This window comes from Pipra filicauda, unplaced genomic scaffold (genome assembly GCF_003945595.2).
Source record: "Pipra filicauda isolate LSUMZ 115617 unplaced genomic scaffold, ASM394559v2 scaffold137_size4652046_pilon, whole genome shotgun sequence".
NCBI lineage: Eukaryota > Metazoa > Chordata > Aves > Passeriformes > Pipridae > Pipra > Pipra filicauda.
Genome location: NW_024103851.1, coordinates 866,733 through 879,977, shown reverse-complemented (window position 1 = coordinate 879,977; position 13,245 = coordinate 866,733). Strand labels below are relative to the sequence as shown.

The following is a 13,245-nucleotide window of genomic DNA, read 5'->3' as shown; positions in this document are numbered from 1 at the left end:
CACCAGCAAGAAGGTACTTATGAAGTTCATTTTTTGGTTTTTTTTTTTGGGTTTTTTTTTTTTTTTTTTGTTTAATGTCCATGTGGTAAAATAGGAGCACCTTTTTGAAACGTTGTCTCCTCTGAAATCTGCATTTCAGTCAGCTTGTGCAGAACCAGTAAGTGATGTGAATTTTTCCAGGGCCCTGGATTTGAACTGCTCTGCTATGTGAAACACCATTCCACTGCACTGCTGGCCAAGAACTTCCAGTACCTAGCCTGTCCTGCTCCTCTCCTTGATAGTGCAGAGTCTTGAGAACTCAAGTGAAGAAAGCTTCTAGATTTTCTTTGCTGTGCAGGCAGAGTGCTGACAGCCATAACCATAGCTGTCAATTTCTCAAGTTTGTGGTCCTTTTAGTTTTTGGAAAAGTATTTGTTTTGGAATTTGGGGGTTTTTCTATAACATAAGTCTTTAGGGTTTAGTCGGCTTCATACTTAACTCACCTTGGAGTCCTTAAGAAAAACCTAGTTAATTTTGCCACAGACGTATTCTACCTGCCTGTGGATGTTTCCATACTTTATAATGTGATACTTCTATTAATTTACATGCAAATACTGTTTCTGCTGTTTATAGAGCTATAGTACCATGGAACATAGACTCTGTAGAGTTTTCACTATTGCATCGTCAAAATAAAGCTAGAAGCATAGATTTTTTTTCAGAAATTCAGAGCCATAAATTATTCTTTGCTTAAAATGCCAATGGGAAAATGGAACTATCAAGAAGATAATAGTAAGTGTATATTTAATGTAGTGACAAAAATTACTAGTAATTAAAGAAAATTTAAAAAATTGGTAGTTATTCCTCTATTTACAGGAAATGTCATTTTACTATTCCATACATTGCCCAATTTTTACATCACCGTAGAAGGAGCCTACATTGAAGTAATTTAATACTTGTCTCTGAATAGGTCATTAATTCGGATGGAGAATTCTTCACCTGAATTAAGTCAGGTGAAGAATCAATTTTCCCTTAAAGTAACTTAGGTTCTCTGGTATATATGTGATTATATTCTTGGGTGAAGTGCAGGTTTTTTTCTCTGCTTCACAAATTACTGAAAGATTGCAAATATCTTTTTGTTTATTTAGTTGATGATCTGACAAACATTCTTTCATTATTTTACTCTTTGGTTAAAGTATGAAAACTTCCGTTTTTGTTCAGTTAATAACATTTCATTCATTTTTTGCACCTTCTTACTTCAGAGATAAATTTTTTAATGCTGAATTTCTTTTTAATCCTTTGTTGTAAAATGTGCTCAAAGCATTTTCCCAAACTGAGATCTTAAAATGCATTTGCTGTATCCATACAGCTGAGTAGAGTAAAACTGTTGCAAAATGTTCCTTTACAGGAAACTAAAACCATTTTGATCAGTTTTATTTAACTATTATTGTTAAGCTGCATGTAATTTCACTACAATAGTACTATGAATTTATCATTTAGCTTTAACCTTTATAATTATTGAGTAGAATATCATTTTTCTGGAAATACAGGAAAAAAATTGAGTCTGAATCTTAACTTTCCCTAACTTTTCTTCTAAATTTCCCAAATCCTTACCTTCACTTTTCTCAGGTTCTTTATTTACGAAACGAAAATTATATTGAATGTCTCTACCGTGTCTCTATGTATGGTGGTGTGGCTGAAGAGTATTGATAAAGCCAGAGTGAATTTCAAAGATCATACAGCTCTTTTTGCTGCTGATGATGTTAAAGAAGACTACTGAGCCAAACATTTATGCGTTTGTTTATTTATTTATTTAAAAACTTGATTAGTTGGCTGGTTAAAATAAATTATCTGTCCTACAAACCTGCCCTGTTAATTTTTGAAAATTAGTTGGAGCTAAACAAATTTTGCTCTTAAGGATTACAGTCACGAAAATCTCAGTGAATACTTTTGAAAACTCCATTCAATGTGTGTTCAAAAGCACTGTTTAGAAAATATCTGGGGACTTATTCTCTTACCTGTCTTTGTCCTTATTACATTGCTGTCCTGTGGAGAACTGCCTTTGAGAAAAGTGGTTGTTGCTCATCACATTCCCAGTCTTTTCATTGCAATGTGAGCTGTAACATAAAGCAACTTACAGAAGTCAGTATCCAGTACAAGAAGAGAAATGATTTATGGAACAGAGGATTTTGGAGTTGGACTTATGAGACAGTCCTCTCTGTTTTACAGAAAAGTGAACCATTTTGTTCATTTTCCCAGTTTGGGTTAAAGAAAAACTGTGAAAAGCAGACCTCTGGCAGTAATACTTAAGCCAGCTGAGATTAATAATCTGAAAAACTTGTTTAATTTATATAGGTATTTCTACCTTTTTCTGAAAAAATAATTTTGCAATTTCAATTTATTTTTTTTTTAGCCCTGTTAAAAAGAAAATCTCCTGTTAGAGATGTGGCTCTAAATTATACTTTTAAATCTACTGGTCAGAAAAGGAGATTTTGCAACAGTAGCGCATAATTCCCAAGCTCCTGTAAATTGATTTTTCAGCCTTGCAATCATGGATTTGAACCTGATATTTGCATTATCCACAAAGCACATATTACTGTACCCCATTTATTTAATTGAAGGTTGCATTTAAAAGATATTGTTCTGCTGGAGACTAAATGGAATGCATTTTACTAATCGGGGAAACTAATGGGAGGCTGTCTTGTTCTGTATTGGCTATGTTTATGCATTCACCAGAGGTCACTAGATCATATACCAAAAGGAACTCTCAAAATACCAAATGCATGCTGGTTTCAGCTTTAAGTCTTTCTGACAAAGGACTGGGAAAGCACAAGTCAGGGTGCAAGTTTGGTGAGCTACAGAATATATTTTTGATTTTGAGAATAATTTTTCATCAATAATCTATCAAATTATATAGAAAATATCTTGTCCTCCTATACTCAGCTTCCTTTGACCCTAATACTTCTAATTAGAAAAAAAAACCAAACAACTAAACAAGACCTAAACCAAAACAACCAGTAAACCTCTACACCAGTAGAGTTTTGATAAGATTATACCAAGCAACACAAAATTAAGACATGCCCCAAAGCAATTTGCTCTTGAAATATGGTGCACTACTTTGCATGCCCACTAAAATACATATTTTTAAAGGAATCAAAGTTTTTATTCCCTCCATGAACTTCTGTGATTCCTAGAACAAGACTAAAAAAACAGACAGCTTCTCAATAGGATTTTTGTCTTTGTTCAGTGTGTACTTTCCTTTGTTGGTTATTGCCTTCTCAGAAGACAGAACTGTTCATTTCCTTATACTACTCAAATATATGTGTTTCACAGACACTAATTAACATCTCTTACAAACTCATCTGAGGAGTGCCATCATCATAATTTAGTACATTAATAGCTGCAGCACAGAAAAATTAAGGTGAATGCAATTGTTAGTATATGTTATAATTTTTTGAGTCCACCAAGGAAGGGATCCTGTGCATCTTCTTTACATCTACCCAGATCTACTGTGCATGGTACAAAATAATTATTCTTCTAAGATATATTTTTTGGAATAAGTAGTATCTGGGCATATAATTAGCTATTGCTATAGCTGTATGCAAAGGACCAACTTAAATTTTCCCTCTTTCAATATTTTGATGACTATAGTTTGCAATTGTACTACTTATTCTTTGGGGTTTTTTGTTCCACTATAGGTATTTATTATATATAGGTTTTATATATATTTATTCAGATGATAACTGTGTAGATAATACTGCTGAATATTTTTCTCTGAAGCAAAAATATCTTTTTAATGAGGATGCAAAAAAATTCTTGTTTTCATAGTCTCTCTCTATTAATGTATCACCTTTCTGATGTTCTTTATGACTACTCCATTCATTGTTAAAAGAAATGTATTTCTATTTAAAATTAACTATGAGGAGCTGTGAAATTTCCCCTGAAAATGTTGAGATTAACATTTACCATCACTGCATGAATGGACTGTAAATGGACAAGACAAAAAAAATATATATTCTATTGAATTAACTAATAGGCAGCTTCATGCTATGAAATATTTTACCAGTAGGTACAGAACTACAAATAGAGACCTAAATATTAATTAATTGATTTTCAATCTCCCTTGAATGCTCTTGTGTCCTTTCCTGACCTTCACAGTTTCATTAACCAAAAATGGGCAGTGCTGTGGGAGACAGTTATGGTTAGGAAAGAACCTGGTCACTTACTTTTCAGCAAGTAGTGCATCAAAAGTAAATGAGGATTATTAAGTTCTTAGAAATTTGAGAAGTCGCAGTAGTAAACAAGTTCTTTCAATATTCATATTTACAGAAGGATGGCTGCTGTGTATAATCTTACTGATGGAGGGTAGGTAGCTTCTTCCCCAGACCAACCGCTCTGGCCAGACACTTTTATTAACATGTTAATAACTGAGTAAAAGATTAGTGATGGAAAATGGATTGCCCTCTTATCTAGCAGCAGGAGTTCCATGATTTCAACATATCTGTGGTGGATGAAGACGTCTCAATGCTACTGTTTTAGTACTCTTATGCAACTTGGTAAATCAACTGTTCATTTTTTCACTATCCAAGAAACATTTAAAACAAACTTCAATGTATCCTAGACATTCAGAAGACTTCACTACCTAATGTTTTCCTTCAGAAAAAAATCTTTACAGCATGTGAGATAGATTTAATACAATAATTTCCTCTTTTTTTTTCTTATTTCACTTAGGCATTTCCTGGAAATACAAACTCTGACAGTGTGGTCCGGCACGATTTACAGCATCCCGTTATTGCTCGCTATGTAAGGATAGTTCCTTTGGACTGGAATGAAGAGGGCCAAATTGGGTTAAGAATTGAAGTCTATGGCTGCTCCTATTGTAAGTTTTTCTATGATGATCCTTTTTTTTCCCCCTAAATACAAACTGGTTTTGGATCTCAGATTAAAGCTGAATCTCAAATACTTTTACCTTAGACAGATTAAAATGGGATTGCTGGTTGTATTACTCAGGGTTTCAGGAAATATTTATTGGAACCTTAACTCTGAGTTGCTAGTTTGTTCTTCTCTGGAAGATGCAACCTTGGAATTCGTGGTAGTACTTTGAAGTTACTTCTTTTTATCTTCATGGTTTCTTTAGCAGAAGGCTTTGACTATTGTAAAAGCTTGAATGGGGCAGTTAAGGAAAATATAGTATTCAAACAAATGTCATGTTGGGTCCTGAGGGGAAAAATGGAAACAAGACACCAGTTATTGCCTGGTGCTAGAGATAAAATTAAAGTGATAAATAAGAATTCTATCAGAGTAGCTCAGATTGTCTAAATATGTGATGTGTTTTTCAAAGGTATTGCCTTGAGTATTTGAATATGTCTTTGGAATTTCATTTGAAATCTGGATGAGCAGTGGTACAAACGCTCCTGTAGTTAAGAGCAGAACTGATAATGTTTTATGAAAAGCAAGGGTAATTTCTAAATGCCCTTCCTTCAGTGCTTAAAGAAAATCTGCAAACCTGCAGAAAATGGAGTGTATGATGCCCTATTTCCAAGTATCTATTTTTATCCTGGCTTTACTGGTATTTTAGCTGGAAAATACTATTTGAGATTTGTCTTTTAACAACCAGACATTAGAATAAAGTGGGGAACACACATCTACAAGTCTCATCCATTCACTTCACTGAGAGACATAAAACATATGGGAGCCCTCTGATATTCTAACAAAAAAGAAAAACTGATTTCACTTGTTGTTTTGAATTGATTAGATAGTCAAAAGACTACATACTTTCATTCAACAAGAACAATGAAGTATAGATTTTTGGGTTTATTTTTCTTATTTTTATATCATGAATTAAAGCCCTGTTATAAAAGTGTATATTAAACCACAGAGAGTTTCACAGTAGCTGCAGGAACTTAGTTGAGAAATAAAATCAAACTTTGTGATGTTGGTGCTGCAGTGCTGAGGGCATGCATGGATGAATATATTTTTAAAACAACAACAGGAGGACCTGTTGCAATAAGACAAAGGGCAATGGTTTTAAATTAATAGAGGGTCAGTTTAGATTAGATATAAGAAGGATATTTTTTACAATGAGGGTAGTAAAACACTGGAACAAGTTGCCCAGAGAGGTGGTGGATGCTCCATCCCTGGAAACATTGAAGGTCAGGTTGGATGGGGCTCTAAGCAACCCAATCTAGTTGAAGATGTTCCTGCTCATTGCAGAGGGATTGGAGTAGATGGCCTTTAAAGGTCCCTTCCAACCCATACTATTCTATAAATCTAGAATTCTACAAAACCTAAGGAACTGTGGGTTACTCCAAAGTTAATTCTTACTCAAAGATAAACTGAGCTTCTGAAGTTTTAAGTATAACTGATTATTCAGTACATGGCTCTTAACAAACTAGTGTTTACCATCATAATGCTAAAATGTTTTATGTGCTGTTTGAAGTGTACCAAACACTATAGCATGGTTGATTTTCCAGCATAATAAATGCTCATTTTTAAGTATACCTCCTTACTTGTATATTAAATGCAAATTCAGGTGTTTTATACAAGAAACCAGCATCTAGTTTACTGTCAAATATAACTCTCTTTAAATTAAAAACGGTAGCAGAATCAAACAATAAACATCATGATATTTGCTGCAATATTTACAGGTAAAAAATGGTTGCTTTTTTTTGAAATAGATAGAAAAAATACTGTAGGTACATAACAAGATGCTTTAGAGGCTAGAAGTAAATATGAGAAAAAAATAAAACGGCTTGATGACAAAACTATTTTTGTTCTTTGATGATAAGTTGTTTGTTTGATGAACTTTTAGAGGAGAATAAAAAGCATCTGGCAAGGACAGAATGTAAGGAACTATAAAAGTACTGATAAAATATGTCTTCACAGAAGAATTAAGGTGACTCAACATAATTTTGTAATTTTGCTGAATGAGTATTGCTGGTCTGTTTGTACTAGAAGGGATTTCAATAATTGTTGGTGTTTTTTCAAGATAAGATTAATTACAATATATTACAGTTTTATGTGTATGGGGACTTTTCTTTTGACAACCCTCCTAAAATACCTGTGTGGTTTTTACGTGCAGAATTGGGCTGCTCCCAAAGTGGTATCAGTAGAGAGCAGCAGAGCAGTTCAGAAGAAAAACTAAAAAATCACTATATAAAAAGAGAAGAAGGCAGCCCTTTGGTATGACTACTGGAACAAGGGATTACTATGTACAAATTCCCAGCTTGTCCTCAAATGAATTATTTGGAGCCAGGTGTATAATGCTACACCTTTCTATGTAGATGTGTCCTTTGGCAGAGGCCAAGTTTTTAACCTTATGATTAGAAGTGCATATATTTGCATATAAATATCAGCACTGTCATTAAACAGTGTTATTTGCAGATTAATTCTGCTGTCATGTAAGGAGCTGGCCATTTTGATAATCACCAATTTTAAAAACCTGATTAAAAGACAGGCTTCTAGTCAAATCCGCACCAAATTTTGGAACTGCTACCTAAATAAAAAGGCTGCCCAATATATTGCAATTGTAATTTTTTTTAAGTTAATAGATTCATAATTAATATATTCTTTTTTAAAATATTTTAGAGGGCACATTTTCAGATACAAAAATAAGATATTTTCTCACATTGCAAGCAAGATTTAATTGGGAAGCCATACACTTAGTGACTATAAAAGCTCTTTTCTTGCAACTTATCATCAGGCTATTAAGAAAAATGCTTCCTTGTATTAAACTGCTTATTCAAAGGTCAGGTCATTAATTGCCATAATTTCTGGTTCCCATTTGTTTGAATATACACGTAAGATACACATTTAATTTTTCTGTGCAAAAAGTGAAATCCACGTGTTTTCTTGCCCAGCAAATTAAGTTAAAAAAGTGTGTTTTCCAGGGAGGCATTAGAGCTCACATCTGTTCCCTAGAGAATTTAATAGCATTACCAAAACTTCTTTTTTTTAGTGTTGTTTTGCTTAAAGTTTGAAACTTCATCTATGTATTTTGTGTAGATGAGATCTCTAAGGTTGTCTTCTGACAGAAGAGTTCATAGAAGTTACCAAAAAAGAATTAAGGCCTCGTTCTACACCAAGATTCAGAATGAAATTTGTATTTTTTTCTGTGAATAAATGGTGATATCATATTTAGAAATTTAGAAAATATTTTCATTCTCTATAGGGCAAAACTGACTATGTCTTATTTAAAAAGATAATGAAATTGGGTAAAGGATTTGCTTCATAGCTATATTAATGGAGGAGTTGCATAAACAAAGTAAGCTTGAAAAATCACAACAAATCGACTATAACATAACATTGTTTAGTCAATGGGACTTTTAGCCTGTATTTTAAAATTATCTATTTCATACTCCATAAAGGGAAAAAGGGTCTTTACACTTTCAGTGACATCATATATCAAAAAGCAAGTCACAAAGAAGAGAGTATAACCAAAGGCAAAATATCCAGTGAAATCAGTTAAGTGAAAACTGATGGCAAAATTTTATTCGTGCTCTTTTGGAGGCAGGGAGCAATGACACATAACATGTATCTTCCACCATGTTCACTGTTATGAATTTTTGAGACAGGAAGCAAAGACATGGCATCTGGAGGCTATGACAAGTACAATACAGTACATTTTACTACTGATTTGTGAAGATCATAATAAGCTCCTGCAGGATCACAGCCATATGAATAGTTCCCTTAATCTCCATCCTGTGGAAGATGAATGCCTACAAAAAAAGGCAAGAGGCATATTATAGCATAGGCTTTGGCTATGCTTTTCAAGACAACTGTATGAGGCCTTCTGGGTCCTAAAACCCTTTGAGGGGAAAACACTCCCTGATACCTTTATTCACAGAGGGTTTTTTATATGGCTGTGCTGATTTTCTGGATCTAAACCATACATCTGCACTGTTTTTGATGCAATTGCACATCTGACAGTAAGAATTTTCAAATTCCAGATGACTCTGAAATTCCAGATCCTCTGAAGTGTAGGATATACTTGAAAAAAAATCACTTGGAGATGGCAGAAAGCCATGCAAATACTCAATATACTCAAGGCAAATAAGTGGCAGGAACAATTATAAAGCTTCATGAATAATGGCTGCAAGTTGAGCTCTTTCCATTCACTGACCAGCTCTATTTGCTAATCCTTAGAAAGCAGTGGGACTGAACAAATGTCACCTGAGTTACACTGGCAGAAATGTTCTTTTCAGATATTGTACTGATCTATGTCAAATGTTACTGTTTCGATTTCCTGATGGGTGACAGGTTTTGTTTGTTTGTTCGTTTGCCTGGTTTTGTTTAAGGTTTTTTTGAGGGGGAAGGAAAAGAAGGAAAAATAGTAACAACAGTCTTGTGGTTATTCATGAAATAATGAATATTTGTATGGTGAGCATATATACAGATAGTAAAGTGAACAAAACTTTGGTCATGTAAACACGTTACAAGAACAAAAATAAGGTTTGGAAATGCAGTTAAGGGGTGAGCCAAGTGAATGTTTGCAAGAGCTGATTAGGAAGTACTGAAGTGCTAAAACCTGTGGGCTGAACGGATCTTTTGGTTGTTGTAGTTAATCCTGTCTGCCTGCAGTGACTTTGACTTAAGACATTGTTTCCTTTGGCAGCTAATTCCGCATTCAGCTATACTTACTGCTAGGAAATTTACTTATTAGAAATCTCTTTTGCTTGGTTTCATGCTCTTGGCACTAACTAACTATCCATGTCTCACTTGCTGTCTCAAATGGTTGCCATGCACACTTAGAGAACCCCGTACTGTACAGAATAATCTATTGCATCCAAATGTCAAAGTGACTATTCAATGCAGATGAGAAAGCCACTATTACTTCCCTTTTGTTGAATCTTACTAAGTTTCACTTGGCCAGATTCAATATTATACCCTGGACATTTTATTTCACCCGCATATAGCATAAAAAAAGTATGAGCTAAAGACCCTTGAAGCGTCATGATTGCTATTGAAACACCCTGGGATAAATAAAATACAGCTCTATATAAATATAAATGTATGTATTCATATTTCTACTCTTACACTTTTGGTACCTGTGTGAATATACACCTAAATAGAGAAAATATTACTGTAGTCCAGTAATCTGCATAAAATTTCCTACTTCTTCTTATGATATTTTATTGCTTACAGTAAGTGTGCCACTAAGCTTCCTGGTCAGACTTTTCTGTCCACCTAAGCGGTGAAACTGCATAAAAATACTAATTAGCAGAACAGAGGAATCATTTTTAAATGTTTATTTTGTAAAATCGTAAGTTATCATATTTCTAACAATTTTCCTAACTTGCTGTAGGTGACAGTGCTTTGAATATGCAGGGATTTTAATGTGGGGAAAAACACAGAACTGAAACAATCATGTATCAGAGGTTGCTGTGAGCTGCACAAGCTTTCCTTGTGTCAGTGGAATGGACAGTTAATAGTTCTGCTAAGCATCCAACTGTTTTTCCCCTTTTCTCTTCAATTTCAGTATTCCTGTACTGGGAATTTCTCTACCTATCTGGGCCTATGTGTTTGATTTTTAGTCATCATCTTCACAGCTCATTTGTTGCAAACATAGCCTGATATTCTCTTTCTGACATTAAAGGCACATGGCTGGATACTCACATCTAAACTATGGAAAGGGAGGGAAATGAACTGTGAACTTTTTCTTTTCAAACTTTTAAAGATCTGTTTGAATATGTGCTCTGTTGGTAAGCTTCCTCCCTTCTTAGTGTATTTTTTCTACCTTTTTGCCATGCAAGAGAATTGGGTTTTTCCTAAAGGTCATGCAAATGGATACATTTTATCCTCCGGATATTTGAGATGATTGTGACTGTTCCTATCTACGTGTTCATATATTTTGGCATGAAAAATAAGTAAGAATGGGCTTGAATCCATTTCTTACTTTTGATTGTTACCACTAACCAACATGGGTCTCTTTTAGTAGTAGGTACCACTTATATGTTAAAATATCTATCTCCTACATTTGTGAAGTATTTTGAAAAATAAGGGTTTGTTGTAGTGTATTAAGAAATACATTTCTAGAATGAGAAGATTCAGGCTGAAACAGAAAAGAAAATATTTCCAAATACTTAATTGTTCTAAATTAAATATTTCAGAAAGATTTGACATAAAATGAATTTGAAAATATGTTTATCTTTTATTCTTCATCTTTACATTAATCTGATACAATATGGTTGTTTCTTCCTGTCAATTTTTTACAACTAGTAGCAAAATGAAAAATTCATTACTTTTCACTTCCAGTTGTAATGAGGTTACTGGTGGATATTCTCAAGCACCACAGCTTTGAGAACTGCAACAACTGTGTGTATTCTTTACAGGTTCCTTTGTTATCTGGCAATGAAAGTACAATCAATCAGAGAAAAAGTAGTATATGTTGTATGAATATATTGCCCACCAGCTTGTTCAGTTGTATTCTCAGGCAGTTTTCGATTACACTTGAATATTTTTTTAATCATTCAGCATTTCCTTTAGAAGGATGTAGGCAACTGGCTTGTTTGAAAAGGCTTTGTGTGTGTGTGTGTGTGTGTGTGTGTGTGTGTGTGTGTGTGTGTGTGTGTGTAATTAAGTAAAATTTGTCCCTGCTAAATAAACTGAATGTATCACAAAATATGATAAAATCTTGCAGATTTTGATGAAGGTTTATTAAAGTCAGCTCTGTCTCTTCTCTTGTGGAAAAAAGCAGTATAAATTTTTCCAATAGGTTTTCCAGTAACTGCCCACACATCCTACAGAAGGGATCTTCCATACAGTGGTCTGTAATCAGTTAATAGGAGGATGGAGATTTAAAAAAATATCCCTCAATTAACAGCTGAAAAAGTAAAACATGAGAGTAAAGTTAGAGTATGCTTTTCCACAAAGTAGGGATGGTAGTATTCAGGTAAATGCAGTCAAAAACTTCAGTCTAATCACAGTAGTCTTGCCTTTAATCTTTTTTTTTGCCTGAATGAACATTCATGATGGTTTTGCCCAGTATTATTTTCTTCCATTCCTGTAAGTTGTGATTGATCCATTTGTCCATGATGACTTACTCACTAGAGAAATCAGATGGGTTTTTTCTCATTAAACAATAAACTTCAGCAGATTTCAAACTATAGGTCTTGGTTCTGTGCCATTGATTTGGAACCTGAAGAGCCTCACTGGTATTTGTTTTCTTGAATGTCTGGAAAAAAATATATTAAGGATGCAGTTACTTCCAGACTCAGTTCAATTTATTCTGCTCTTTCCCTAAAGTTTGGATGAAGATGATGCATTTTGTATTTTTTATTTTAAGCATGGCAAATGGAGTCTTGCTATGAGTAAATTCTTATTTCCTCTCTCCCAAAGGTTAGTGTTCTCTGATAAGAAACTGCATATATCAAAAGGTCAACATTGTTGTCAGGAAATAAGAAGATTTAACTCTTCATAGGAATGCTTTTGTAAGGTAAAAATGAGCCTTGGCATTTACATGCAGTATATCCCTATACAGAGTTATATTTCTGGATGAAGTACTGTATTAAAGGTGGAGTCTCATGTTCATTAGCATACTTTTGGAAAATTAGGTCACTCTGATTCCAACTTTTCTCTGAATCCTCTAAAACAGGGAAAAAGTTCAGGTTTTTCCACCTCATAAGGGTGACACAGTATGGTCCTTCTCTAGTGGCCAATAAGGGTCCTCTTACCCTTCACTCACTGCTGCCATTACCCTTAAAGAGAAGATAATAGTACAGCTGGAAGGGACCTTTAACAGTCCAATTGCTTGACCACTTCAGGGCTGACTAGAAGTTAAATTATTGTGTTAAATAAATTGTCCAAATAGCTCTTAAGCACTGTAGCTCTATAAATTGCCTTCACCAGACTGCGAGGGATGCTTTTCCAAGGTAAACTGAAGAACGCATCAGCCTGCTCCTGGCTACATCTGTACCGTGTATTAATGCTTGTGAGCATCAGCTCTGAAACAGAGTTAGAAAAATAAAATTAAATTCTGTTTCCAGCTGTAACCTTTGTGTTATATATCCCTGAAAGACTGCTGGCATTTCAAGCAAATAGTCTCTTTGTTATTTGTCTCATGGTGAGCACGGGGAATGGAAAAGAGTGAAATAGAACGGAATGGAATAGAACAGAATGGAATAGAACACAACCGAACAGTTATGCCATGTTACACTTTGAGTTCTGTATGAGAAGCTACAACCTAGTAGATAGGTAATCTTTGAGTGTATTTTCCTGGCAAATTGAATTCTGAGATCTACATTTACTAAGAACAAAAAGTTGTTATATGGA

General features: G+C 34.2%; 1 protein-coding gene across 1 annotated transcript in view; it reads left to right on the top strand.

The window, feature by feature from the left end:
* The window catches only part of CNTNAP2 (contactin associated protein 2), a 1,021,678-nt gene that overhangs the window by 439,201 nt on the left and 569,232 nt on the right, over positions 1 to 13,245 (top strand). The window contains exon 4 of the mRNA XM_039378395.1: positions 4,708 to 4,855. Within this exon, the coding sequence (XP_039234329.1) occupies positions 4,708 to 4,855 (148 nt within the window). The remainder of the gene's footprint in view (positions 1 to 4,707; positions 4,856 to 13,245) is intronic.